Genomic DNA, 27,894 nt, shown 5'->3' with positions numbered 1-27,894 from the left:
TTTCAGTTCCTATGAATCCTTTTTTCATCTCATCAAGGCAAAGACAAGACAAAGTCCTCAAAAGTTAAATTTTATCTAAATACAAGCAGTCGTTTAAGTCTCTGGGGGGGATCTGTAAACTGCAGATGTAGCAGCTAGCTTCTGGTCCAGGAAATGATCGCACCAACACACAGAGAGAAACCTCCGATCACAGTTATTATTATCTGACTCTTCAGCTTTGACTCGTGTGACTCACCTCGACATCCTCCAGATCCTGTCCGCAGTCCTTGGACTCTGCCACAGTCTTCTTGGAGGTCAGCCATGTTTGTAGTTCTTTAGCTTCTCTCTCAAACACGTAGAGGCGGAGCTGGTCTTCCAGAGTGGCGCGACGAGCGGAGGAGAGTCGGAGCAGAGTCTCAAAGCACTCGAGGACATCGGGGAGAGACTCTGAGACCAGGTGGCTGAGACAGACAGGAAGACTTCACTCTTTGACCTGAGTCTGCAGGTGTTTGTACAGATAACCGTGTCATGTGACTGTTTACCTGCTGGGATGTCTGAGGTGCTGCAGCGAGGCTCCGTTCTCCTGCAGCTTCTCCACCGTCCTCCTCTGGTTCTCCAGCTCCACGTCCACAGAGTCGAGCCTCCTCAGCAGAGCCTCCGTCGCCTCCTCGCTCCTCCCACAGTCCCGAGACTCCAAACCTGCCCGCTGCTCCTCCAACCACAGCTCCAGCTCAGACACCTCCACACACACACACACACACACACACACACACACACACACACACACACACACACACATTAATGGACCGAAACATGCGACAATATAAAAATGTTTGTATAACCATTAGACTAAACTTACCTCAGTGAGGAAGGTGTGGATGCTGAGCGCCTCCTGCAGGAGTTTCCCCTTCTTCTCCGCCTCCATCGTCAGCTCTTCCTGGAGACTTTTCAGCTCCTCCAGACGCTCCCGGATGTCGTGAGACGCGAAGTGACGGCCTCTGACCTGCGAGGGTTAACAGGATGTATGTTCATACTGTGAGTTAACATTCATTTCTCATTCACTCAGAGTAAAAATACTCTGTTACAAGTGAAAGTCTTGTATTGAAAATGTTACTTCAGTACAAGTATGTCAGTATAATGAGGAAACTGTACTTCAAGTATTAAAGTAAAAGTAGTGAGTGCAGTAAAATGTCCCGGTGACTGTTCGATCTGATCTCATTCAAATCAAACATCTGAGAAGCTGAAACATCAAATGATTTTACAGCAACAATCAGTGAAGCCATTAGTTCAATATTTCCCTCTGAGCTGTGGAGTAAAAATGGAAAGTGAGATTAAAAGGCTCAAATAAAGTACAACTATCTCAAATTTGTACAATTTGTACAGTATTTGAGTAAAAGTACTTTGTAACTTTCCACCACTGATTTCAGCAATGAGTGACGTCTCCTCACCAGACTATGCCCCGCCTCCTGAACTGCCTGGACCAATGGGGCGCGACTTGAGATCTCCTGCATCACAGCCTGAAACAAAAAATCATTCTCACGTCAAACGAGAGACCAGCACGAAGTCACCTGAACAGACGACACGAGCTCTGACATGAAAGGCTGGGAGTGTTTGTCCGCTCAGCGAGGTCAGGTTTCAAATCACCGAGGGATTAAATTAAATGTTCGTTATGTGTCTGCTGCTTGTCGTCACTTCAAGGTTATTTAAGGATCCACTCGTGTGACTGATCAGTGACTCAGTGAGCACCTGGTGTTTGTGGAGCAGCTGCTGGGCGCTGCTCAGGGAGCTCCCCCAGTCTTTAGCTGTGATGGAGGGCAATCTGTCACTCAGCCAGGCCGCCTCCTCCTCCAGGTCCCTGTAGAACTGGAACAGAACCTGCCAGGCCTCCAGGGTTTCCCTCCGATTCTGCAGGGGCTCTGACAGACTGTTGTAGCTGACAGAGGAGAGAACGTCGGACGTTAAACACCTCTGAGCGTAATGTAAATGTTATGCTCATGGGAACATGGGATCCAGAAGGACACTTTGGAATGAAATCTGTCAGAGTGAATGTTTGTAATTAACACCACATCCAGATTTCTCTTTTTTCACGGAGAACTTATCAGACCTGTTGATGGTGTGAGCCACTCTGATCTGGATCTCCTCAGCCAGGAAGTTTCCCTGAGAGTGGAAGCTCTTCGCTGTTTCCACCAGACCCTGTTAAAATAAACGTGACATTTCTGTTCGGTGGTTTGAGGTTCAGGCCTTCTGACACGTCGTCCTTCCTGCTGCAGCAGCAGTGGAACGGTCAGCAGACGCTGTTTACCTGGATTCTGTCTCGGTGTCCGTCCACCTCCTCCTCCAGGCCCTGCAGAGCCTTCAGCAGCCTGTTGACAGACGGCAGGTCGCTTCCGCAGTCCTCATTGGCCAGTTCTCTCTCCACTGACCCCACCCACTGCTCCATGTCATCCAACGAACGCTGGAACTGCAGCGCCTGAACAGAAACACGCCACTTGTTGAATGTTTGAATGTTTTCAGTGACACGGTTTCACTTGTTGACATTAAAGTGCCATTTTGTGGGAAACCTGATCTGTGTGTGTGTGTGTGCGTGTGTGTGTGTGCGTGTGCGTGTGCATGCGTACCTGGTAGGCCTCCTGCAGTCTGGTTTTCTTCTCCTTACAGTTGTGGATCAGAGCGTCCCAGCTGTCACTCAGCTCTCTGAGTCGAGGTCGAACCTTCACTTCAGCTGATTGACACTCGGCCATCAGCTTCTCTCCTTCCTGCACAGACGCGTGACATCACCACTCAGGTCAAACACACTTCCTGTCTGCTCACTTCAGTCCGATTGAAATTTTACTGTTCAAAAAGGAAAACTGCTGCTTTCTACTTTAAACCCAGCAAATATATTTGTATTGTCCAAAAACAAACAAGAACACAAAGTTATAAGTAGGGATGACCCAATTATGTTTTCACAGTCAAAACTGAATGGCGATCATCAATGAGTCATATCGGCTGATGACCATCGTTATTTTGTTTTGTTTTAGCAGCTGGTGTCACAGCATTATGGGTCAGTTTGAGACAGACAGACAGACAGACAGACAGACGGACAGACGGACAGACAACCTTGGTGACTGTGTTGACTCTGTAGCGGTTAGCGTGGATCTCCGCTTCGAAGCTCTGATGCTTCAGCACTTTGGCCTGAAGGTTGGTTGGTTCCCTCCAGCTCTCATCCAAAGCCACCGCGTTACGCTCGTTCAGCCACACAGACACCTGGAAAACACACACATTTACTACGCACAGGGTAAACTCACACACACACACAGCAGAGTTTAGCCGGAAGAAGAGATGTAGAGCACAAAGCAGGAAGGAAAAGCATGGCACAGTACAGTACAGTACAGTACAGTACAGTACAGTACAGTGCAGTACAGTACAGTGCAGTACAGTACGGTACAGTGCAGCGCAGTACAGTACAATGCAGTGCAGCGCAGTACAATGCAGCGCAGTGCAGCACAGTGCAGTACAGTACAGTACAGTGCAGCACAGTACAGTACAATACAGTGCAGCGCAGTATAGTACAGAACAGTACAGTGCAGTACAGTACAATGCAGCACAGTACATTACAGTACAGTACAGTACAGTGCAGTACAGCGCAGTACAGCACAGTACAGTACAGCACAGTGCAGCACAGTACAGTACAGTACAGTACAGTACAGCACAGTACAGTGCAGTACAGTGCTGTGCAGTACGGTACAGTACAATACAGTGCAGTACAGTGCTGTGCAGTACAGTGCAGTACAGTACAGTGCAGTACAGTGCTGTGCAGTACAGTGCAGTACAGTACAGTAAAGGGGATGAAAAGCTCTATTTTAATTCATATTCATACAATCAGCCTTCAGACAAAGAAATCTAAAATCTTTGGGATGTTGGTGAGCAACACAAATAATGCTAATAACTTAAAAACCTGCATCATCGTAATAAAATAAACATGTAATTTTTAACTACAGAAACATCAATATAAAGTACTGCTGCCACACACAGCAAGGTGAGCTAACAGCCATAAGATATATAGAGTTATAAGCTAGCTGTTAGCTAGTTATAAGTTAGTTAGAGCCACAGGCAACATTGCTCCAAAGATTGTCATTTTAATCTGCTCTCCGTGGTGGTTTCAGGTCACATGACCCCCTTACAAATATGGACATGTTCTCAGATTTATTGCAGACAGTGTGAACCAATCAGGACAGTGACTGCAGAGTTAGCATAGCCTGCAATAGCAATCAGAAGTTAAGAGACAAGACAAGAAATGGAACAAAGGAAACAGGTTAGTAGTAAAGTACACTACAGCAGGATTTGGTATAGTCCAGTATAGTCCAGTCCAGTACCTCATAGCTGCTGGACAAGAACTGCTGCAGCTGCAGCGATCGATCCAAAGCTTTGTGACGAGATCTGCTCTGCTGCTGCACCTGGCTCAGCCTACAGACAGGTGACCAGATAAACAGGTGATCAGACAGACAGGCCATCAGCAAACAGCTCCAACGAAGTGTTTTGTAAGTGATAGGGACAGAGGTCTGATGATGTCAGTGATGATGTCATTACCTAGTGACAAGCGCTCTGCTCTTGGCTCTGATGTTGTCGGAGTCGTAGTGCTTCTGTTCAATCATCTTCTGGCCAAGCCTCTCCACCTCATCCAGCTGGTCTACCTGAGTCTCCAGGGCCTCCTCGAACTGGACCTGGTTCCTCTGCAGAGTCTCCACCTCCGTCACTGAGCTCTGCACCGACACAGGAGAAGAGGGTGGTGCTCAGCTGAGATCAGACTCATGCAGATCACTAAAATGTTCTCAAAAACAGCTCAGACAGTTTGCGGAATTGAATATTTGCACAAAGTTTGTCAATAGGCCAACACAGACAGGTGCTCCTTACCCCCAGGTCCTGATTGGATAAGAAGGCCTCCTTGTTGCTGAGCCAGCTCTCACACTGCTCTACAGAGGCCAGGAAGACCTGCAGGATGGAGAACCAGACAACATGCCACATCAACCCAGAAAAACACAAAACAATGCAACAACGCAAAATTACTCTGTGACTAAAACCCACGAAACAAGCTTCATCTGGACAAGTTTATGAGCCCTAATTTGCAATTTACAATTTGGTGCCATGAATATAATGTGTAATGCAACTGTCGGTCTGATCAAAACGAACAGGTCAGTTTATTACAGCTCTGCACTGTTCATCATGCACAGTGTGATAGAAATGCAGATATAAATTTATATTCAAATGTAATTTACTCCCTGTTTCCCTCTAAAGTTAACCTGAGATCATCACCTGCAGGGTTCGGGCCTGCTCCAGGGTCGTGTTGCGGTTCAGCCAGGCTCGGTCCAGTCCGGATTTGGCTTCCTCCAGCTGATTCAGGGCCTTCTGGATCTCTACCTTCGAACTATGATCCGACCGGATTAGACCCAGGCCAAAGTCCCGGACAGAATCGATGCGCTCAGCACGGGCGTCAATCTCCGTCTGCACAAACAGCAAAGACCAGTTTCTGATCTACTGTATAAACCGAGTGAAGTACAAGTACTCCAACGCACAGAGCCGGTTCTCTGAACCCCCACCTTCCAGTCCTGATGCTCAACGATGAGCCGGTCGGCATCGGCCCTGGTCTTAGGAAGGCCTTTCTCTGCCATGTCACTGCTCTGTTTGACACTCCACTCCAGCAGGAGGCGCTGGTTGGCTTTGAACAGCTGGAGCTGGTGGGCCTCCTGCAGTTTCTCCTTCCTAAACAAACGACGTTTCAATGAGCCCATCGGCTGATTCACATCATCCTCGTGCAGTCTGACGGGCTGATCTCCCTCACCTGAGATTCACCTCGCTGTCCAGAGTCTTCAGAGCTTTCTGGACCTCTTTCTGTTTGTTCTTCAGCTTGTCATTCATCACTGGCCGAGCCTTCAGGTGATACGAGACTTCCTTCTCCAGGGCCTGAGTAGATGAGAGGGGGAGGCTAGTCCATGACTACCAGCTCTGCATCTCTGTCCAAGCTACACTGCGAGTTTATCAGTCAATGTCCCCTCCTGTCCATACTACTGCTGCATTTATTAAATATGCTGGGACAGAGAGAGATAACAAATTCTCCGACCCACCTTTGATCTCTCCTGGATGACCCCAGCCTCTCTCTCGGTTTCCTCGTGGCGTCTGACCAGGTTCTCTACACTGTCCACATCAAAACCGCAGTCCTGATCCTGCAGCAGCAGCATCTACAGAAGACGGAGGACGGACCACGACAACATCATCCGATACGTAAGCTTCAGTAAGAGATCTGACGCACACTTTTAAGGTGGTATGAGATAACTGACCTTCTCGTTGGCTCTGTCTCTAACCTCCTCCAGCTCTCTGATGAGGCCGTGGACCACCAGCGCCCCCTCCAGCTTTTTCTTGTAATTGTTCAGATCTCCATGAAACTTGCTCCACCTGGAAGAGACAAAACATTTAGTGCAAAACTGAGAAGAGAGGCCACAGAAGTGAGATGAAGAGCGAGTGTTACCTGTCATTGAGCTGCTGTCTCCGCTGTCTAACGGTAACCAGTTCGTCAGCGCTCTGTCTCTTCTCCAGTTTAGCTGCAAGTCTGTTGATGGCTGTGATGTGAGCGTCGTCCACTGTCACGTCCTACAGATCAAATATGCCCTTAGTATATTTATACTGTATTTATCTTGTAGTGTTCTGCAGCATCCGACTCTAATGTTTTACTCTCTCAAGCATCAAGACAATAGGTTTCGGGTGTGATGGCTTCTTCTTTTCCGGCAATACACAACCCAAAGATGCAGACTTAAAGGATAACTTTGGTTTTTTACAACCTGGACCTTATTTGTAGCATTAAATACGACCATTTACTCACCCAGACAACTTTGGTGGCATTTGGAGTCGTTTTGAAGAAATTAGCCCCAGAGGAGCGGCGCGTATATCCGTATAATGCGAGTACTTGGGGCATCCATGCGCAGCCTCTATATAACGCATAATCTGCGGCGAAACTCGTTCATATTCCAATATTTTGTTCTGATATGCTGGTGCTATTCCCCTCTGAGCCCGTGGTGGCATGTTATCAACATCCGGCGTCTCTAGACAACTACCTCAGCCACAACACGGCTGACTCTGCGGCGGTCGGCTACGAATACGCAATAACAAACCACAGCTGAGCCAAACTACAGCTAAACTAGCCGACCGCCGGCTCAGAGGGGAATAGCACCAGCATATCAGAACTAAATATTGGAATATGAACGAGTTTCCGCAGATTATGTGTTATATAGAGGCTGCGCATGGATGCCCCGAGTACTCGCATTATACGGATATACGCGCCGCTCCTCTGGGGCTAATTTCTTCAAAACGACTCCAAATGTCACCAAAGTTGTCTGGGTGAGTAAATGGTCATATTTAATGCTACAAATAAGGTCCAGGTGGTAAAAAACCAAAGTTATCCTTTAAGGATCTGAAAGGAGTCGAGATTCAAAACTATGCTCAGATTTAACAAACACTATTGCTTTGGAAAGGACTGTGTCCCTTCATGTTAAAGTTAGGGTTAAAGTCAGTTCAAGTATATCAGGGTCTTGTTCATCAATAACGGTAAAATGGTGCGAGATCAACAGGTGTACTGGTGCAGCGTCAGCTACATGAGGGTGTTGTACTGGACCATTCAGAGGGAGCTGAGCTGGAAGGCAAAGCTTTTATTTTTTTTATCCTCATATACATCCACGAGCTTTGGTTTGTGACTGAAAGAAAGAGACACTGACACAAGCAACTGAAATCAGATTCCTCTGTTGCCGTCTGTTGGGTGAGGAGCTCAGATATTCGGACAGAAACACAGATTCGGGGGTAGAGACGCTGCTTCGTCTTATTGAAAGGAGTCAGCTGAGGTGGATCAGGATCCTCCTGGACACCCTCCAACCAACTGCTAATAGACCCACAAAAGATCCAGAACAGGCCGGAGAGATTATATATCTCACCTGGCTTGAGAACACCTTGCCACCATGACCCAGTCCCAGATAAGCGTCAGAAAATGGACGAATAGACGTTACAGCTAGCGCGATGATTTAAGAGGCACTTTCTATGGGGAGAATTCACAGTGCAACCAGATGTTCTGACACTCAAAGTGAGTAAATACGTGAGCTTGAGCCTGTCTTAGCTAACACGCCTGTTTAAGTATCGTGAGGCTGAACAGGTTCAGTCGAGCACACATGAACATGAACTGACTGACATGTGTTGTGTTGTGGGGATCAAACATGTGAGTCTCAGTTCCAGGACAAACACGAGGCCACCACACTGCTCACCCTGTCTCCAGTTCCTCTGAACTCGCCGAGTTTCTTCAGCAGCTGAACTCCGTGTTCATAATCCTTCCCAACGTCTCCGACGTTAATCATCACCTCCTGCAACACAGACATTACACCCTGTAGCTACACTGTAGACGTACTGTCAATACACCGTCCATCTCTGTGTCTCCTACCTTGTGTCTGATCCACGCCTCCACCTCCTCGACTTTCTGCAGGAACTCCAGGAAGTCTCTGTTATCTTCCAGAGCTTTCCCTCGGGTGACCATGGCTTTCTTCAGCTCCTCCCAGTGGAGCTCCAGGGTGGCTGCACTCCTCTTCACCTCCTTGGACCTTGGGTGGTGAAAGGAGACCAGCTCCTCTCCGGCCTGGAGGCACAGGACAAGAAGACGTGCTGCACCATGACATCTTCAGTGAATTTGATCTCATTTTGTTCCACTTCTTCATCTCTTCATCATCTAATCTCTTTGTGTGTAATCTTAAAACTTCACGTTTCATCTCATTTAATCCCCCAGAGTCTGTATATACTGCAAGTTTTGTGCATCTTATTTACAGCCCACCATATCTGTATGTACACTCTTTGCCCCAGTGTTAGTTCTATCAAACTGATTATCCATATTTTTCACAAAAAAACAGGAATGTTGAAATATGATCTCGGCTATGTATAACAGACACATTATAGACTTTGCATAAATGCACAAAAATGTGATTGTTTTCAACAATATGTCTTCAGTCACAGTCAGTGTCTATGCTGTAAATGGTGCAGTGACTCAAATGAATGGACTTTTGTTCCTTTTGCGTCTTTACTGCACAATGACAATCCCGTCTGAAACAGCCCTTTTGGTTTAGAGTGTGTGTGTGAGTGTGTGTATGTGTGTTATTGTGATGTGTGCTGCTTATGTTATGACAAAGAAAGAAAAAAAAAATATATATATATACACACACACACACATATATACACACACACACATATATATACATATATATGTATATATGTATATATATATACACACACACACAAACATATATATATACATATATACACATATACATATACATACATATACACACACACACACATATATATATATATATATATGTGTGTGTGTGTGTGTGTGTGTGTGTGTGTGTGTGTGTGTGTGTGTGTGTCTGTCTGTGTCTCCTCTCATCTTACCAGCAGCACAGATCGGATGATCTTGCTGTGAGCCAAGATCTCGGCCTCAAACACCTGATGTTTCTGCAGAAGCTTCATCTTGGCCTGAAGATTGCTGAGGTCAGTTTTACCGTCCTCCGTCATCTTCTGCATCCGTTCAGACACCCACGCCTCAGCCTGGCAGACAGACAGGTGATCACACAGACAGGCCGTCTGAACATACTGAAGCTAAACAAGAAACACTTTCATAGAAGGAACCTTCTCAGAAACAATTTGAATGAAAGAGCTGAAGCACATGTAAAGCTGCTGTTCTTCAGCATCATGTTTTATTCATTTAACGATAAAAATTAAAAACATTCTTGATAATAATGTCACACAGATCACCTCGCCAACGTCCCGGCTGAAGATACACAGCATCCTGGAAAGCTCCAGCTCCTCCTTGCGTTTGACGGACAGCTCCTTGATCCTATCACGTCGCTGGAGGAGGGCCTTGAGTTTGGTTTGGACCCGTCCGCTCTTCTCTCTGCTCAGCTGCTTCTTCAGCTGCTCGGCCAGCTCCTTCAGGGACGACAGCTGGGCCAAACAGAGGGAGGGAGGGTTTGAACGAACACGGCAGCAGCTCACCTCAAAGGTGAAAGGTCATGATGTCGGCCAAAAGCTGGGCTGCTCAACAGGAGCCAACCCTGAAGACTAAAAGTCTAGATCCACTCCAGGGTCGTCTCGAGGGTCATGTCAGCTGACATTGACCACATTTCACAGTTAAATTTGAATGATGAAAACTTCACTGACAATGCAATCAATCAAAAATCACTTCTTCAATACATCACTTCTCCATAAGTCCAAAACGTTTGACCACATCATCTTTGACTCACTTGGGACTGAAGCATTTTTGAGATTAACAGATCAACTGATTAAAGGAAAAAATGCACTGACAATGAGAATAATGGTGAGCTGCAGCTCTGTATCGTAGTGACAGAGATGAACACAGACGGAGAGCAGACCTTGTCCTCCTGCGAGCTGAGCAGCTTCTCAAAAGCTTCATGGCGTTTGATCAAACCCTCCGTCTCATCAACGGTGTTTCCCAAAGTGCTGCTCTGCAGCAGGATCTGTGGAGATTTCACCACTGATCAGACACTGAAAGTTACTGTTCTCAGTTCCTCTGCTGGACAAACAAAGAATGGGCGTACCTCCTGTGAGCTGGAGGTTTTGTCCACACTGTTCACATCTCTGTAGAAGACCTGCTCCAGGTGAACGGCCTCTAACCAGCTTTGTTTCTTGCTCCACTGCTCCTCCAGTTTGTCTCGCTCCGCCTGCAAGGCCTCCAGCTTCTCCAACACCTGGAAGAACCACAGAGAGACACAGTGAAACCCCTCCAACACCAGACTGCACCCAGTAACTGATCTTACTGTTCGCGCTCACCTCCTTCCTGTTGGTCATGTCCTGCCTCTGCAGATCCTCTCCCATGTTCAGAGCCTGTTGGTACGTCGCCTGTCTGGCTTCCATCTCGGCCCACAGCTGCTGGTGCTGGGCCAGCTGGAGGTCGGCGGTCGCCACGTCGCTGATGCTCTCCTTGGCAGCCAAAGCACCAATAAGCTGGCTGCACCACAGGAAGTAATCCTGCACCTGGAGAGCATAGAGACAAATGGCTAAGATCTGAGATGCATGATGGGATTAATAATGATGGTTAATCGTTCATCTGTCCGTCCGTCTGTCTTCACCGTGTTCAGGAACAGGTATCTCTGGCACGCCAGTTTTAGCTCGTCCTCCCGTCGCTCTGCATGGCGTCGGAGCTCCTCCCACCGCTCCACCACTTCCTGCTGCACTTCCTCTAGGCGGAAATTCAGGTGAGGCGTGCAGAGATCCAGGACGGAGTCGACCGCATCCAGCTGTTCCTGCAACTGCAACACAAAAAAAAACATCACCACCAACATCATAACTGAGTGATCGCCCACGAGCATCTTCACAGGATGAAGGTCTGGGGCCTGTACAGAAGAAACTGTCCTGAGTTTTAAGACTGGATTTGATAAAACAAGATCTTTGTTCTAGATATTTAGAGGATTTTTGTTGCTCATCACAAAAACACATGCTGGATTTGTGATGAACACCAGAAGTGGACCAACAATGGCCCAAAGCTGGCCTGAGTTGTCTGTACCTGTTGCTCCATGGCGGCCAGCTCGTGGAGCAGAGCTTCGTGTCTCCTCAGCTGTGAGACCACTCCTCGCAAATCCTTCGCCACGTTGTCAGGGATGCTCTTCAGTCGCTCCTACGGAGGGAGGACAGGTTTGAGGGTTTGACCTCAACACGTACGTACTGTACAGAAGGATGGATGTGATGGGTTGATGCAGCAGATTCTGTACCTGGATGAGAGTCAGTGCATCAGTCAGGTCTTGGTAAAAGCGGTGACATTCCTCAGCTCTCTGCAGCTGATCCTGGCGCTCCCTGGCCACGCCCTTCAAGTCCTCCCAGCATGCACTGCAAACAATGTCAGGACGAGCACAACGAACACCAGAAAAAAGATGAATGAAATGTGTCAAAAACAAAGCTGCAGCCCTTCCTTTAACTCTTCTTTCATCTCTGTGCTCTCTGCCTTCTCTAATAAGACGAAGAACTAGAGAAGTCTTCACACTTCACATGTACAAACCTCCAACCTTCACCCACGACTCTGGAGCCCCACAAGTCTGTGTCCTCCACACCCTGTACACTGATGACTGCACCAGCCCATCACCACACACCACATGTAAATATGTCTAAACATGTCAAATTTTGAAGATGGGGGCTTGATTGATTCATACACACCCAAACAAAAAGGTCAGTGTTTTTCAGTGTGGCTGAAGAGCATTTAGGAAAACAATCTGAAAACATGGAGTGTGTATTAGTTATACATTAGAGATGTGCGCTAACTCTTGACCTCTGGCTGATTGTGTTACCTGAGCTGCTGCAGCGTCTCTCTGACCGCAGAGCTCTGTGGGTGTTTGCTGCGGATCAGTCCAGCAGCCAGGTCGCTGCAGCTCTGCAGTCTCTCCTCTCCGACCTCCAGCTGCTTCAGGAAACCTTCAAACTTCCCCCGAAGCAACTGAAACGTCCATCACACACACAGAAACTCTTTACTTTACAGTGACAGTCACTGTCGTTACCCAAAGATCATCATCATCACTTTGATCATCACATCATGACTTTCATTTTTGAACGGGTCACAGTATCATATGGTTTATATTCTATAGATTTTTAAAATCATTAGACTTGAGTTTAGCAGCTGCTGATTATTATCACAAAGGTACAGAGACAGAGACTTTTAAATAGTTCATGGTGTAGACAACTCATGTAAGGGATAATGCCCGACGAGGTGTCGGAAGCAACCGTCGGACGGTTCACGCCTCCGCGTCGTCCATTCATTTCTGATAATGGACACTTCGAAGGGCATTATCCCGCTTATACCATGGCCACTTACGAAAAAAATAAATGTTAAATCAATTATGAATACCTTAATGTTGACAAGACTATTTAATATCTCTCGTTGTGACGCGTTGCCAAGGTAACCAGCTCTGGCCACAGAACCTGCAGCTCAGTCGGCCGCAGCTCTTATTTTAGGCCTGATCAGTGGAGGGAAGTGAGATGATTGATTAACGTTATGTTACGTTACAAAGCATCATTTCAGAGGACAAGTGCACCTCTTACCGCTTTTTTGTCCAGAGGATGATGCGAAAATTTGTTTCAAAGGATCAAAGTCCACAGAAAGTTTCCTAAATCGTTTTACCAAACAGGTTAAATGAAACTATAAAATCACTCATGTTTTGTCTACTGTCTTGCCGTTGTGATCAATAAACTGTGAAATAACGTATGTTAACGTATGTTCTGAGTTTCTGTTGCCACGGTTACCAACTAGCGTTTGAGTCAGCGCAATAATTTAGAACAATCAGGCTATTTGACCGGAGCTTCTTTTATAGGTGTCCTATAACACTTTTTAACGGACACCCAGCAGCCAATCAGAATCGAGTATTCACCCAGACCATGGTATAAAAAGGCCATAATACTAACAGTGGAGCTCAATAGTTACTTGATTTCTGAGGCTGGTACCAATAACAAAATTTTGCAGTTTTTAAAAAATACTCTATATACTGAGATATCAAATCAAATCAAATCAAACTTTATTTATACAGCACTTTTCATCCATTTAAAATGCAACACAAAGTGCTTCACAAGATAAAAGAATACAACAACAGAGAGAATAAAAGCGTAATATGACAGACAATATCCCACTTCCAGATATACACACATGCGCTCACACAAACACTCGCAAAACACACACACACGTATACACACACATACACACAGTGCTGAGACATGGCAGGGCACTGAGGAACCATGTGAGGAAACACCTATGGGAGCCATCCACACTGGGAAGCGCCACAGCCTGCGGCCACCGGGAGCGCCGCCACAGAGACCACCCATACGCCGATGGACAGGCTATTCCATAGTCGAGGGCCGTAATGGCTGAATGCAGCCTCCCCGTGGGTTTTTGTATTAACTCTAGGAATAATTAAAAGTCCAGTGCCGGAGGACCTCAGGACCCGCGAGGGTTGATATGATAAAAGCATGTCAGATAAATAAGTGGGCCCAAGACCATTAAGACATTTAAAAACTAATAAAAGAACCTTAAAATCGATCCTGAAACACACGGGGAGCCAATGCAGCGATTTTAAAATTGGTGTAATGTGATATATTGGCAGATATTCCTTGTTTAAAAATAAAAAATAACATTGACAAAAATTCTCCTGAAGATGTAATTAGAAGAACATTTTATGTGAAAGAAATAAACTGTAAGACAGATTCTGACACAGCAACACTTTTCAAACATATCTTTGACATATTCTACTGTCACTGATACAGATGATGGTTTATCTGCAATGAGCCAGAATCAGAATCAGACAGTAATATCAGCCTGTGATTGATCTGTGGGGCTTTAGTACAGACGAACCTGAACATGCTGGTAGTCATTGCCGAGGTCCTGAGACTCTGCTGTCTGTCTCTGCTCGTTCATCCAGTCCTCCAACTCTGATGACTCTCGTCTGAACTCGTGGAGATGGAGGACTTCCTTTAACCTCTGACCCCTGACAGGAGACACATGGTCAGTCAGACACACAGGTACACAGACAGGTGGGCAGACAGGACAGGAGCAGGACACAGAGGAGTGCACTACAGCAGCACAGACGGACGGCTTCTGCATGTCGAAGGCCTTTGACTCTGGTTTTCCTTTCTTAGACAAACCTAAATCATGAAGAAGTGTCACACGAGAGGTGACAGAAAGAAACGGACAGTCGGACAGTCGAGGCTGTGACATGCGGCTCATCGAGGTGATTCACACACTTTAAACATTTTGCATCAAATATCTTTCTGCTGAGTCATAAATCATAGAAAATAGATGCTCCTCATAACTGCAGGACTTGCCGAAGAATCATGTTTTTAAGTTTTAACAAATATAGGCCAAAAGAAAAAAAAAAGATGTAGCCCGCAGTTGACTGAATGACTCCATGGCAGCATTATACTTCCTGTTTCCATCCACCAAAGCATTATGAGAACTGAACATACAAGATGCAGAGTAATCGAACAGTAGCATGACTGAGTATCGGACCTGAGAGCAGCCTGGTGCTGCAGCTGCTGGTTCAGACTGCTGAGGCGACTGTAGGGCCTGCTGAGCTCCTCCAGGCTCCAGTTCTGAACAGCCTGCTCCATCTGGTCTCCTAACTGCTCCACCTCAACCTCCAGCACTTCCAACAGGCCCTCCACCACCTATAGTGAGGGAATAATCAGGACACTGGTCAGAGACACAAGGTGCTGTCACATTTTCCCATCATACACTCCGTGAGTTATAAGGTTTGAGGTTTTAAAATAAGCTCTTCATCTGGATAATCAAAGTAAAGATAACTGCAAGTCTCACTTTGAGAAGGAGTTCCACAGGGGACGACCTGAGGCCCCTTTAGTTTCGGTTTATTACAGACCTGTAAGAGTGTGAGTTGTACCTGGTGTTTGGTGATGAGACTCTGAGTGGCAAGCTGGTCTTTGCCGTAGTCGTCATTGTTCACCAGACTGAGAGTCTCGGACAGTCTGGACTCCAGCTCTGAGCAGTCCAAGAGCAGCTGGAGATGGTTCACATTCAGAGAACATTCAGCATTGTTTCAGCACAAAATGCCTCCGAAACAGTTTGTCACATTTAAACTTGTATCAGACCAGTTCAGCCATTCACTCTTTGTCAGCTGGTGAGGTCGCTGTAGCATTACATCATTACCATCAACTGTCGCACCTGGCATCCATTTTTTGTTGTCGACACTCTCTTATACAGCCTGAAGCTGACTTTCACTCTGCTGCACCAGTTTTTTTTTAAACCTTTGTCTATTACAATAATAAATCACACCTCTCTGTCCCTCTCACCTGTTCTCTGGTGATGGCCTTGCTCAGGTGAGCTACTCTCCTGTTGCAGGCCTCCTCTAGCTCCTCCCACTCTGCACTCAGGTGGCTGCACCTGCAAAAAAAAAAAAAAAAAAAAACAGCAGACAGCCATTTATCAAAGAGAAGAAGAAATTCTGACCTGAAACACAAAACAAAAATGAATATTCAACCCTGAAGACAGAAGCTAGGGCACCTCTGGAGCACTTCTCCTTCTGATTTGCTGGATTTGGCCAGGCTCCGCCCCTTTTCTAGGACATGGTTCAGGTGTTTTCGGTGGGTGGTCACTTCCGCCTGCAACTCCTGTGTGTGGCACGAGCAAAGAAATAGCTTAGCTGCTATTCTGACTAATAAAGGTTAAGATATACCTGGAAATGAACCTTAAATGGTCAGAAAGCCTTTTTATTATTCCTGTCTGAGCTCTGAATGAACAAATGGGAGAAAAGTTAACCTTTAACAGTGATAAACCGTAATCCAACTGGTACCTTGTGCTTCTGCATGAGGCTGATGGCTCCAGCCAGAGACTTGTCATATCCTGTAGATCCAGAGGCAGGCACATGTTCGGAGATCCAGCTGAGCTCCAGGTCCACGTCGTGATAAAACCCAAACAGCAGTACCGACGCCTCCAGCTGAGCTCGACGCTGGTCCAGAGGCTTCTGGAGAGACTTGAACCTGCAGCACAAGGCTCATCAGATCAACACCCAACATCCGCAGTGTTAGTAGACTGCTGTTTCTAACCCTGCAGAGTACAGAGTCCACTCACAGAGTGAGGTAAGTGTCGGTCTCCTGCAGGATCCTCTGTGAGTCGAAGTGATTGGAGGCCAGGTGTTTGGCCCTGCTGACGATGGAGTTGATCTTCTCCGCCAGCTCCTTGGCCTCCTGCTCCAGCTGCTGATGCTCCTTCATACAGAAACACAGCAGTTACTGACCGCTAACAGGCTCCGGATCCACAATAACTGCTGTGTGTAACTGAACTCTACTGGGGCCCCATTCAACGGCTGCCTTTGTATCGGTGTTAGCCTCGTGTGGCCTCAGTGAGCTCACCTTCAGGAGCTGCCGGCTGGAGCGAAGGTCGTGACCTTTGGCGGCGTTGCTCAGCATCCACTGGATGGCTTCAATCTTCATCTTAGCATCCTGAGGAAGGAGGGATTACTTTAACAGGGCTGACACAGAAAACAGGTTTTAACGTCAAAGCATCTTCAGGGTCATTTTCGTTGTTTGCCTGTTTGGTTTGCAAATTATTTAAATGGTTGTTCAGCTTGCTAATGAGCTAACTCGGCAGGGTGATTAGTCGTTTAGTTTGTAATTCAGTTTGCCGGTTAGTTGTTACTAATTTCATTAGCTAGTTATTCAGTCACTGAATGAAATAAATAAATTGCTCGGTCAGTCAGCTTGTCAGTTAGCTGATTTGTTGGCTAGTTGGCTAGCTTTGCAGTTAATTAGTTAGTTAGCTAAGTAACTCAGTCAGTCCATTAGGTTTTCATAATTGAATGTATGTATGTATTAGTTGGTCGCTCAACTCATTTATTCAGCTGTTGAAGCTGTTAGGTAGTCAGTCAGCTAACTGATTAGCCCATTAGCTGTGAGCAAGTTAGTGAGCTAACATTAGTCAGTTAGCTAGGTAGCTTTTCTTGTGCAAAAATGTCAAAGATTTTTTTAGTAATGTTTAATACCCCTGCAAAAGCATCACCTCGCTTCTTTACAGCTGGTCAGTTTACTCAGTTTTCCGCCAGTTGTGAGTTCGCTGGTAGTTCAGTAACTTTATCTGCCACCTGAGATCAGAACTAGTCAGTTAGTGTCATGACCCGTGCCATGCACACCGGGTTTTGTTAAGTTTCCCCTTGTGTGTTGTCTTTGTCTAGTTTTTGTCACATCCTGTTTTATTTTGAAGATTATTTTGAAGATGCTATGTGTCTTTGGTTGCTTTACTTCCTGTGTTTTCCCGCCCCTGTGATTGTCTGATCGTGTTCACGTGTGTCATTAAGTGTTCCTCCCTTGTGTATATAAGTCTGGGTCTTCCCTTGCTGTCTTTGTCACTTTGCTGTCTGCATGTCCTAGCCATAGCCATAGCCATAGCCCCATAGTGAGTGTTCTTCGTTGTGTTATTTTTGTTCACGTCTGTGTCGTGCTTCAGGTAATTGTCTCCTTGGTTTGTCTTTGTCCTTTGTTTGCTACAGTTCCTGTAAGTTAGTTTCTTGTCTTTGTTCTGTCCATGCCTTGTTTCATGTTAGTGTTCCACCATCTTTAATGTTTGCCATAGTCCCTCAGTGAGTGTTTTTTTGTTGCGTTATCTTTGTTCCTGTCCCTGTCTCTGTTAATGTCTGTGTTAACCCTCGGTTTGTCTGCGTTCATGTCCATGCTGTGTTTTCCTTTTATTGCATTTTCTATCGCCTAGTTTTGTTGGTTAGTTACTGCTAGTCATAGCCGATTTTTAGTTCTTTGTTAGATTGTTCTTTGGTTTTGTTTTATTTCTTAGTAGTGTTATTCTCTTGTATGTTTAGCCCTTGCCCCTAGTGTGTGTGTTTAATCATAGTTCCCTTAGTTGTGTTTTTTCGTTGTGTTTAATAAATTTATGTATTTGAACCAAGCGCCCCACAAGTCTGCATCTGGGTTCAACCCGTAGATTCCCACCTCCCTGACAGTTAGCTATTAATTAGGTCGTTGGTTTGTCAATTCATTTAGCTCAGTTTATCACATAGCCATAGTCACAGTTTTTCGCGAATACGTCAGTCACTCGGTCAGCTGATGGGTTAACTTACAGACAGCTCAGTGAGTCAGTTAGTCGCTAACAGTTGATCCTTCAGTCGGTGATTGACTCACAGGTGTTTCACTCAGTGTTTTACCTGCAGCAGCTCCATCAGCTGCTCCTGCTGTCCCGCCTGTCTCAGTTTGTCCCCTCTGTCGGCCATCTTGTCCTGAAGGCTCCTCCAGCGGCTGCTGAGCTGAGTCGACTTCCTCCTGATGCTCTGACTGTTGTAGTGCTCGTCAGCCAGCATCTCCTGTCCCAGCTGAACATGTTCACATACGATTTAAGTTGCGTTTGTAACAGGTCGCTAAAATCGAGCCGTTTGTTCCTTTAGTGTTGGACTGGGAACCAGTGAGCAGCAGCTTACCTGAACCAGTCTGTCCAGCCTGACCTGGTTAGCCTGCATTTCCCTTTCAGCCGCCTCGTGTCTCTTCAGCTTCCGCAGGATGTTGGTGGGGTCGCGGTACGACTCGTCCTCGGCCACCTTAAACTTTTCTTCCATCCACAGCAGCAGCTCGTCTGAATCTCTCTGGAACTCCTGCGACACAAAACACCGGGGACACTAATGAATACCCCCCAATGACAGAAATAACCTTCAAATGAGAAAATATGACGTTATTCTGAGGTTTTTCTTCCAGGAATTACACAAAGAACAAACAACATACTGATTTAACTGCTCTTACAGCCTTCTTAGAGTCAGTTTTGAAGCTAATCTAAAGGGTTCATCCTGTGGAGAGCAGGACAGTAACCAGAAAACTATGTATATGGCTGATTGACTGAAACATTAAATATTGACGCACTGGGTGGCAGTGGCGCTATAGGAAAGTCTGTGGGGTCTCCAAATAGATTAGGAATCATCCTCTGGGGACGCTGCACATCAAAGGAACATATTAAAGAAACTGGCTGTTATTTTTCAATGTAGTGGAGTTTTATGGACCGCGGAAGTACTGAACCAAGGAGGAACTTTGACTGGATGATCATGCCAAGAAAAAGTACTGAGGTCACTATCAGGACGAAAATGAAAACCAGATCAGAGCCTTTACGTAACGATACCTGATATTTCTTTGAGGCCAGCAGCAGACTCCTCCTCTGTCTGCTGCTCTCCTTCAGCTTCCTGTTGGCCGTCTGGATGCTCCTGCTCCTCTCCGTGATGCTTAAAGATGAACTCAGCGTTACACACATGTCACTGTTAGTTGCTTTTTCTTGTTCTTCACGCTGCACAGCAGGCGTCGTGTTGATAAAGCTCACAGGTTGTGACGTCAGCCATGAAAGAGTTGCACAATGATTAGAATTTATCAACTGTCAGCTGTGTGATAATGACTTGATATCTCTTCACAAGATGTTGTAAAACAAGTAAAGTTTAACCCAAAAACAAAATGAGTCCCGGGAGGTTTTGTTTTAAACGTTGGCGTCTGATCATCTGATGAAATGCATGGAACACAATTTACTGCAATCTGTTAAATCATTATTAATATATTATAAATTATTATGTGATTTTACACATTTTGAGCCTGTATTATAGCCTGACTGAGACCTGATGTTTTTGGTGATTCCTATATCATACCAGATATTTGTGTTTTCATACACACATGTAGTATAAGCACATGTTTGACATGGCTCACATAAATTAATTTAATCTGTAGCTTTAAGCAGCTTTATAGAGTTTCAGCTCATTGACACAAACACTTCAATGATCAATCGTGGTGTTTTCATGATTGCTGCATGTGGAAATAACGATTTTATCTGCTGACTGTTTTTTATTGCTGTTTTGCTGTGTTGCTTGTTTTTACTGTTACTGTTGCTTTTATTGCTATCGTTGCCTGTACTGTGCACTTTGAGATTTGTATTCAAATGTAACGTGCTTTATTAATAAAATCTATTATTATTATTAACAAGCTATTGTTGTTTATATTGTCAGCTGTTTCGTTTGCATTCGTTTCACATCTCAACAACACTAAATAAAGATTCCTCCTCGATGGTCTTTAGAGGTAGAACTAAGTTTGATGAAGTTCAACACTTCAACATAAAAAGTGACGATACTTAATATTGAGGTCACTGTTTGTTTCTGCTGCTCCAAAGAGGCCAAAAACATCAGTTATTGCAAGTTTAAACATCTACAGACATTCACTGATCAGCTGGAATATTCACACCAACACTGATAAACTGCGTCTGTGACTCTTCTTTAGACGTATTCATATTGAACAAACTCTCCACGTCTGCTCTGTTCTCTTACTGTTTCGCAGCGTAGTGTTGCTGGTTGACGAGCTCTTGGCTGCGTTCGGTGAAATTATGGACTTTTTGGTCCAAAGCTTTCAGGAGACCTTGCAGTTCCTCCTGTCGGCCCAGCAGACTGTGGACACTGTCCACTGAGTCCTGCACAGTAAGCACAAACAGATTATCTATACCGCTCGAACCGTTGTCCCAAACATGGTGGTCAAATGATGGAAAACAGATCAGAGTGAGGCGTCCTCACCCCGACGTCTTCGACCCTCAGTCGGGCTTCATGTCCGGACAGCGCCGCTTCGATCCGGTCTCCTTCCTGGTTCAGCCTCTGAAGCTCCACCCCCTGCTTTAAACGGTCCTTCCTACTGGACCACAGCTTGTCAAGCGTGGACCAATTAGCATTGAGACTATCCAGGGTTCGCTGGATGTCGACACCCCCTGTCTTCCCATTGGACGAGCCCTTCTGAAGAGATTTACCCAACTTTTCCACCTCCTTCAACCTGAGAAACACAGGCAGAGGACTTCTTCAGCCTTTATGGATCATTACACCAACAGTTATTTATATTAAGCTTCTCTGCGCGGCTCAAAGCTCCACTGTTGTTTTCATTCTTCATTCATTCAGTTACATCTGTCTGGTGCTGCAGAGATCAGAGACACTGACAAACAAACTCAGATTCACATCATTTTCTATCAAACACTGAGGCATCAGGGAGAACCCAGCAGTCTTTACCTGCTCCTCTGCTCCTTCATCTCCAGCTGGAGCTCCTGGTGTTTTTCCAGCAGGGCGACGGCGGAGGCCACATCGGCCGCCGTCTCCTCTTGCAGGAGGCGCTCCTGCACTGAGCCAGCCCAGCGCTGCAGCTCCTTGGCCCGCTGCTGGAAGCTCTGCAGCCGGCGCGCCTCCTCCAGGAGCTGCTGCCTGTCGGCCGCCTGACGTTTCAGCTGCTCCGCAACAGAGCAGGAGAACAGCATGAACGAGAGCCGGTACGATTTCTCTGTTCAGGTCAGAGGACACGTAGCTACTAATGATCAGGCTGTGATGATGAACTGAACTCAAACCTGATTCAGCAGAGCCTCCAGACCGCGAACCTCCTCCGAGATGGCTGCGCTCTCTGCTGGACTGCAGTCCTGCTTCCTGTAAGACAGACATAATGTATAATTTGAAAGCTATTAATTAGGCATTAATTAGGTTCTGGAGGGATCTCTTCAGATAGACCAACTACTCAACAACTGATGCTCCTCTTGATGCCTTCTTTCAAAAGGAAACCAATAAACGAGGTGTTTACAGTTTAAATCAGACCCGTACATCTTGGCGACGCTCTTCAGGTAGGCGATCTTGCTCTCCAGGGCCTGGATGTCTCTGAGGGCCTGAGCCTGGTTCTTCTCTTCAGCCAGCAGGGTGAAGGAGCTGCAGCCCACGTCCACGGCGTCGAGGCGGGACAGCCGATCCTGCAGCTGAGCTTTAGCCTCCTCACAGCTCTGCAGGAAGGACTGCACGTCTGCTGTGCTCAGCAGCTCGTGTCCTTTCTCGTCCTTCAGCTTCTGGATCCGATCCCACCTGCAGAGAGCAAGGACGGAGACCAGACTCACATCACTGCCAGGTTAGTACAGACTGGTAGATTCGGGCTGTGCATGGAAACAGCTCCACACTGGGCCTGATCAGTAATGTGTATATATATAGAGATGGAACATCATCAGAGTCAGATGGTCGATTTTGACGTCATCTGGACCCAGATGCTTAGTTTCAGGTTCGGTTTGTACCTGCTGGTAACTGTCCTCTGTCTGGCCTGGATCTCCCTCTGTTTACTGTGTCGGCTCTTCACCAGCTCCTCTGACATTCTGATGATGTCATCCAGCTGGCCACGCCCACTCGCCAACTCAGTGAGGAAGTTCTGGAACAGGAAGTCCGTCAATACAGGCCGATTGTAAATGTTGATGAGCCTGAGTTCATGTGGTTTAGTTTACCTATTTAAAAGCGTCAGTAGGTCTTTTCGTGTGGTCCAATTTAAAAACGTGATTCTATGCAGATATATTAGGGCTCAAATTCATTTCGTAATCATAATCTGAAAATTAAAGTCAGACTCTATCAGCTCGAGCATCACGAGCGGAGTCTTCACCTCATATTTGGCCTGAACCACTCCCAGGTTGTCGGCGTCGGTGCTGAAGGTGTTCAGGACGTTCTCCTTGTCCTCCATCCACGACTCAAACTCCTGGCAGCTGTTGTAGAATCGATGCAGACGCAGCGTCTCCTCCAGACTCCTCGTCTTTGACTGCAAACGCAAAACAAACGACCATAAAATCTGAACTTTAAGAGATTTAAATTTTTCACAGGGGCTTTAAACTTCATCATCTGACTTCCTTTCGGCTTCACTTTCATCTTCACACAAACTACATTTCCCATGATGCCCCGTCACCTTGACCAGGTTGAGCAGGGAGTTGTAGTCCTGGTCCAGGCCGGCCTGCGTGCTCTCCACAGTGTCTCTCTGGTACTGTGCGTCTGGCAGCCATGTTGTCTGGATCTCCGCCGTGCCGCGACGCATCGAGCGTCTGCGCCTCGGACGGCTCAACTTCCTGCTCGGGCTTTCTGGGACACCATCGGTGGAGGCGGGTGGGGTTGGGGGAGGAGCCTGAGCATGATTAGATTATCATGAATGTGAAATGACTCGTCTTCACAGGTAGGATTGATTTAAAGGTAATCGATTACTGATGTGATTTGAATGTTTCTGATTATTGATCGTACAGTGGCTGGCAGCAGGGTCAGGTAGGTTTTGGGGATGAGCTGCTGGTGTCCTCGGCTGTCTCTGGCCAGAACTCGATCTCCGTCCTGCTCAGTGTTGACGATGGTTACGACCTCGTTACGATCCCATGGAACCTGCCCTGAAAGGTTAATTTAACATTTCAAGGATTTTTCTGATCTTTACAGCTTTTCTTTTTTAACGTTTCCTCAACCTGAAGTTGTCAGAAAAGCTAAAGAATAATAGAAAACAGGGCTGGACAATGAACCACAGTTATTAAATAAATCAACATTAATCTCTAATTGACATGTTCCAATTTTGAATATTTAGTTTGTCTGAATAAGAGAACAGGATTGGCCAGCAGTCACAGTCCAGTCAAACCTTTCACTGGTTATAGCGGATTTTTTCCCATCATGCACTGCTGCGTGACGGTGACTCAGAGGAGACCTCCAGTACCTCTGCTGTATCTGAAGCGGACCTTGGCCTTGCCATCCTCGCTCTGAGAGGCGGAGCTCCCAGAGCCCCTCCCACCACTGGCACTCTGTGGTGATGATGTCACCCCTCCTGGCCCCTCCTCCTCCCCAGAGGAGTCACTGTATTGGACCATCTTACTCTGCTGAGGCTCCGTCTACAGAAGAAAAGCGAGTTTTTAGAAACATTTAGCAAAGTTTAGCCAGCGAGGGCAGAGAAAACAGATCTGACTTTGAATCAGCTGATCGGTACCATTAGAGTCCACGCTTACCGTCAGAGCTGTTAGCTGCGCCGCGCTCCTCGCCTGCTCCGACAGCCTCTTTATCTCCGAGCCATAAGCCGACATCTCCTTCTCCAACCACAGGTGGCGCTGCAGCAACGCAGCCGTGCTCAACTCATCCTTCCCATGATCCTCGCTGGTCAGCAGCGGCTTTCTGTCGCTCAGCCAGGAGTTGGCCTCCGCCACATCTGCAAAGTACTGAGCAGAGGGAAAGTTATTAACTGTGTTGTCCACGCTGTCTTAAACTAAGAAGATCTGAGGAAACCTGGATCCAGTCCCCATAAACCAGAAACACTCAGTGGTTCAGAGAGAAAACATTAACTTGTCTGATTGGCTGGTGGAAAAGTATACTTGTGACAACATGACTGAAAGTGTCCTTATAAAACACGACATAATGAATCCTCAGTGAGAAGAAAAGAAGCTCTGAATGTTTCAGCTGTTTTTACTTTAATCCATCTGCAAAGCCTGTAAAACAGACAGGCTTGTCGACCAGCTACTAACGTATTATAATAATGTATTACCGTATTTTCCGCACTATGAGGTGCACCTAAAAGCGTTTAATTTTCTCAAAAACCCACAGTGCGCCTTATAATCCGATGCGCTTTTTATATGGATCAATGTTGGTTAATTATGGCTATCGTAGTCAGGGGGCGTGGCCGAAGTAACAGCGGTATTCCACTCTCTGCGTGCCGTCATCCTTTTACTGGCACGTGCAGTCAGCTGTCAACCTGAATAATAAAATGACTATTTCACTGAACAATGAAAAAACATGAATATGTGCTAAATAATAGGCAATTAAAATATTAATCTAACGTGGTTAATGTGATTTCTGCTCTTGAACATCAGCGCACTGACGGGCTGTGCGCCGTCACCTGCATCTTTACGCAGGATCAGCTGTCATCTGGGAGCGCGCGGTGTTTGTTTCAAACGAACAAACTAAAATAAAATAAATAAAAGAGCCGCGGGTTACCGACCCCTGATCTAGTGGACACATAACGCAACCCCAGACACCACAGGACGGTAGTTTCTTTCTATGCGCCTCATAATGCGGTGCGCCCTATGAAAAAAACTTTTAAAATAGGCCATTCATTGAAGGTGCGCGTTATAGTGCGGAAAATACGGTATATTATGTATTAATGTATTATTATCATTGTGTAAAAATATTAAGAGAACAATCGTAAAGGTAATATTTCGTGTTGTGGCTGTGTGTTGAAGCCTCATAGTCGTATCGTCTCTATACACATAATCAATGAATAAGTATTGATCGGCACAAAGAAATAGACAGAATAAACTTCTATCCATTAGCTTACAAAAACTCTCTTCTTCCTCTTCCATATCAGCTTCCTGGTCCATTTCTCCTTGTTTACCTGTCTGATTGTGTTTCTACCTGTTTAATGGTTGCGGCGGCCTGCAGTCTGTTGCGGCGTTCTGTCGCCTCGTCGGTCATGTGGCTCCACTGTTTCTTCAGGGTGCCGATCCACTTCTGGATGGCTCGCTGGTTGACCTGACTCTGTTTAGACAGCAGATCCTGACCTCGGACCAGAACTGCTCGATACAGAGACTCCTGGGCCTGGAGCTCCGCCTCCAGAGCCTGGCAGAGTGTAAGTTCAGAATCAGGGTCAGATCAGAAGGACTTTTAGTCTGTCTGTGTCCTTTACGGACTTTACAGACACAACATTGATAGGAGGAGAGATAAAGTAAGCAAGGACAAATAGAATAACACAGTGCAACAACCAGATGATTCATGAAATCTGTTTAAAGGTCCAGTTTGTAGGATTTAGAGGGATCTGTTGGCAGAAAGCTAATATAATATCCATACTTATGTTTTCATTAGTGTAGAATCACCTGAAAATAAGAATCATTGTGTTTCTGTTGTCTTGGAATGAGGCAGCAGGTCCTCTCCCATGTTGCACCGCTATTTTTCTACAGAAGCCCAGAACAGACAAACCACACACCGACTCTACAGAGGGACTAGTGTTTTTTGGAGCCTCCATAGGGGATGGTGAGACGGGGGGCTTTCAGTTGGTTGCAATCTGCACCCTCACCACTAGATGTCATTAAATCCATCAAACTGGACCTTAAAGGATCAAACTTTGGTGACATTTGGAGTCGTTTTGAAGAAATTAGCCCCAGAGGAGCGGCGCGTATATCCGTATAATGCGAGTACTCGGGGCATCCATGCGCAGCCTCTATATAACACATAATCTGCAGAAACTCGTTCATATTCCAATATTTAGTTCTGATATGCTGGTGCTATTCCCCTCTGAGCCCGTGGTGGCATGTTATCAACATCCGGCGTCTCTAGACAACTACCTCTGACGTGGATGATGTCATTACCGAACGCCGGGCGCTGCGAGCAGCCGGCCACGACACGGCTGACTCTGCGGCGGGAAGGGAATAAATTTATCAGACATGTTTCTCGTGGTGATGATGAGGATGATGAAGGTGTATGTTTATGTACCTTGTGTTTGTGTTGGGTCAGCTGGATGTGGTTGAGGTCTCGTCCGAGTCCGGCCGTCTGCAGCCTCAACCAGCGTTCATACAGCCAAGCCTCCAACTCCTCACAGTCATAGAAGAACTCAAACAAACTCAACTGAGCCTCCAGCTGTCTCCTCCTGACAGAGGAGAGGAAGAGGAGGAGAGGGAAGAATAAAGTCAGGCAGGTGGAGGCGTAAAGGAGTGATACATGTTCATCATCAGTTCCTCAATCAGCAGCTGTGAAAGTGAAAACAGAAGAAAACCTTTTGCTGCTGAGGGACACCAGAGATTTGTACTGAGTGTCGAGAGCTCTCACTCTGCTCTGAATCTGCTGAACGTCTCTCACTTTCACCTGCGAGGAAGAGAAACACAGAACTCAACCAGGAAGTGGAGAAAGTACTCAAATCTATTACTTCAGTAAAAAAAATGTAGAAATACAAGTAAAACTTCTAAAATCAAAACTTGAAGTACAAGTACTCATCATGCAGGATGTCCCAATTCTGGATACATAGATATTATAGTATTGAATTATGATGAAAGATAGCAGAGTAGAAGTATCAAGAAGCATAAAATGGAAATACTCCAGTAAAGTACAAGTACCTCAAAACTGTACACAAGAAGAGAACTTGAGTAAATGTACTGTCTCACATTTTGGAGCACGGATGAAAATCAGTGTCGTACCTTCAGCGCCGCACCGCCGATGGCGACGATGGTTTCACCGTGAGCCGAGATCCGAGCGTCCAGGAGATCCTGCTTCTGAAGGAGCGACTCCACCTCCGCCAGCTGTTTGCCCAGCTCAGAGGAGCTGGCCTGGGACTGGACACGGACAGGAGGAGGAGAGACGGAAGGATGGGAAGGAAGAGGGACAAGCTCGGAAACTTCATCACTTATTGTTTCACTTTCGGTTGATTTCATACTTATTATTTTCTGGCTTTTTATGAGCTTGAAGAACAAACTTTCTACTCAGCGTCCTCTTCAACTAACAAACGTGTGAACTCACCTGTAGCTCCTTCAGCTCCTGGGAGACGAGCTCAACGTCTCGGAGCACGCTGAGATTCTCAACTACGTTTCCCAGCAGCCCCCTCTGGTCTTGGAGCTGCTGCAGCAGGTCC

General features: G+C 46.2%; 1 protein-coding gene across 1 annotated transcript in view; it reads right to left on the bottom strand.

Annotated features, from left to right (window-relative positions):
- sptbn5 (spectrin, beta, non-erythrocytic 5) overlaps positions 1-27,894 on the bottom strand; it is a 51,331-nt gene that overhangs the window by 9,425 nt on the left and 14,012 nt on the right. Inside the window, 56 exon segments of the mRNA XM_041953975.1 lie at positions 236-440; positions 522-718; positions 839-982; positions 1,428-1,496; positions 1,726-1,912; positions 2,084-2,172; positions 2,282-2,449; positions 2,598-2,735; positions 3,079-3,225; positions 4,335-4,425; positions 4,549-4,721; positions 4,873-4,950; positions 5,272-5,460; positions 5,556-5,718; positions 5,798-5,919; positions 6,081-6,194; positions 6,294-6,408; positions 6,482-6,603; positions 8,259-8,354; positions 8,432-8,623; positions 9,430-9,585; positions 9,793-9,981; positions 10,410-10,514; positions 10,596-10,745; positions 10,828-11,031; positions 11,127-11,306; positions 11,561-11,671; positions 11,766-11,880; positions 12,336-12,481; positions 14,384-14,516; positions 15,038-15,195; positions 15,426-15,542; positions 15,835-15,925; positions 16,046-16,152; positions 16,335-16,521; positions 16,613-16,749; positions 16,894-16,983; positions 18,693-18,857; positions 18,963-19,133; positions 19,649-19,748; positions 20,829-20,968; positions 21,069-21,318; positions 21,549-21,760; positions 21,878-21,953; positions 22,125-22,376; positions 22,580-22,710; positions 22,936-23,088; positions 23,233-23,445; positions 23,565-23,695; positions 24,010-24,181; positions 24,296-24,502; positions 25,692-25,895; positions 26,766-26,919; positions 27,046-27,113; positions 27,443-27,598; positions 27,783-27,894. The exon segment at positions 27,783-27,894 is cut by the window's right edge and continues 27 nt beyond it. Of these exon segments, the coding sequence (XP_041809909.1) occupies positions 236-440; positions 522-718; positions 839-982; positions 1,428-1,496; positions 1,726-1,912; positions 2,084-2,172; positions 2,282-2,449; positions 2,598-2,735; positions 3,079-3,225; positions 4,335-4,425; positions 4,549-4,721; positions 4,873-4,950; positions 5,272-5,460; positions 5,556-5,718; positions 5,798-5,919; positions 6,081-6,194; positions 6,294-6,408; positions 6,482-6,603; positions 8,259-8,354; positions 8,432-8,623; positions 9,430-9,585; positions 9,793-9,981; positions 10,410-10,514; positions 10,596-10,745; positions 10,828-11,031; positions 11,127-11,306; positions 11,561-11,671; positions 11,766-11,880; positions 12,336-12,481; positions 14,384-14,516; positions 15,038-15,195; positions 15,426-15,542; positions 15,835-15,925; positions 16,046-16,152; positions 16,335-16,521; positions 16,613-16,749; positions 16,894-16,983; positions 18,693-18,857; positions 18,963-19,133; positions 19,649-19,748; positions 20,829-20,968; positions 21,069-21,318; positions 21,549-21,760; positions 21,878-21,953; positions 22,125-22,376; positions 22,580-22,710; positions 22,936-23,088; positions 23,233-23,445; positions 23,565-23,695; positions 24,010-24,181; positions 24,296-24,502; positions 25,692-25,895; positions 26,766-26,919; positions 27,046-27,113; positions 27,443-27,598; positions 27,783-27,894 (8,242 nt within the window).

This window comes from Chelmon rostratus, chromosome 15, assembly GCF_017976325.1.
Source record: "Chelmon rostratus isolate fCheRos1 chromosome 15, fCheRos1.pri, whole genome shotgun sequence".
Lineage (NCBI taxonomy): Eukaryota > Metazoa > Chordata > Actinopteri > Chaetodontiformes > Chaetodontidae > Chelmon > Chelmon rostratus.
Note: the sequence above shows the minus strand (reverse complement) of the source record. Positions and strands in the feature narration are given on the sequence as shown.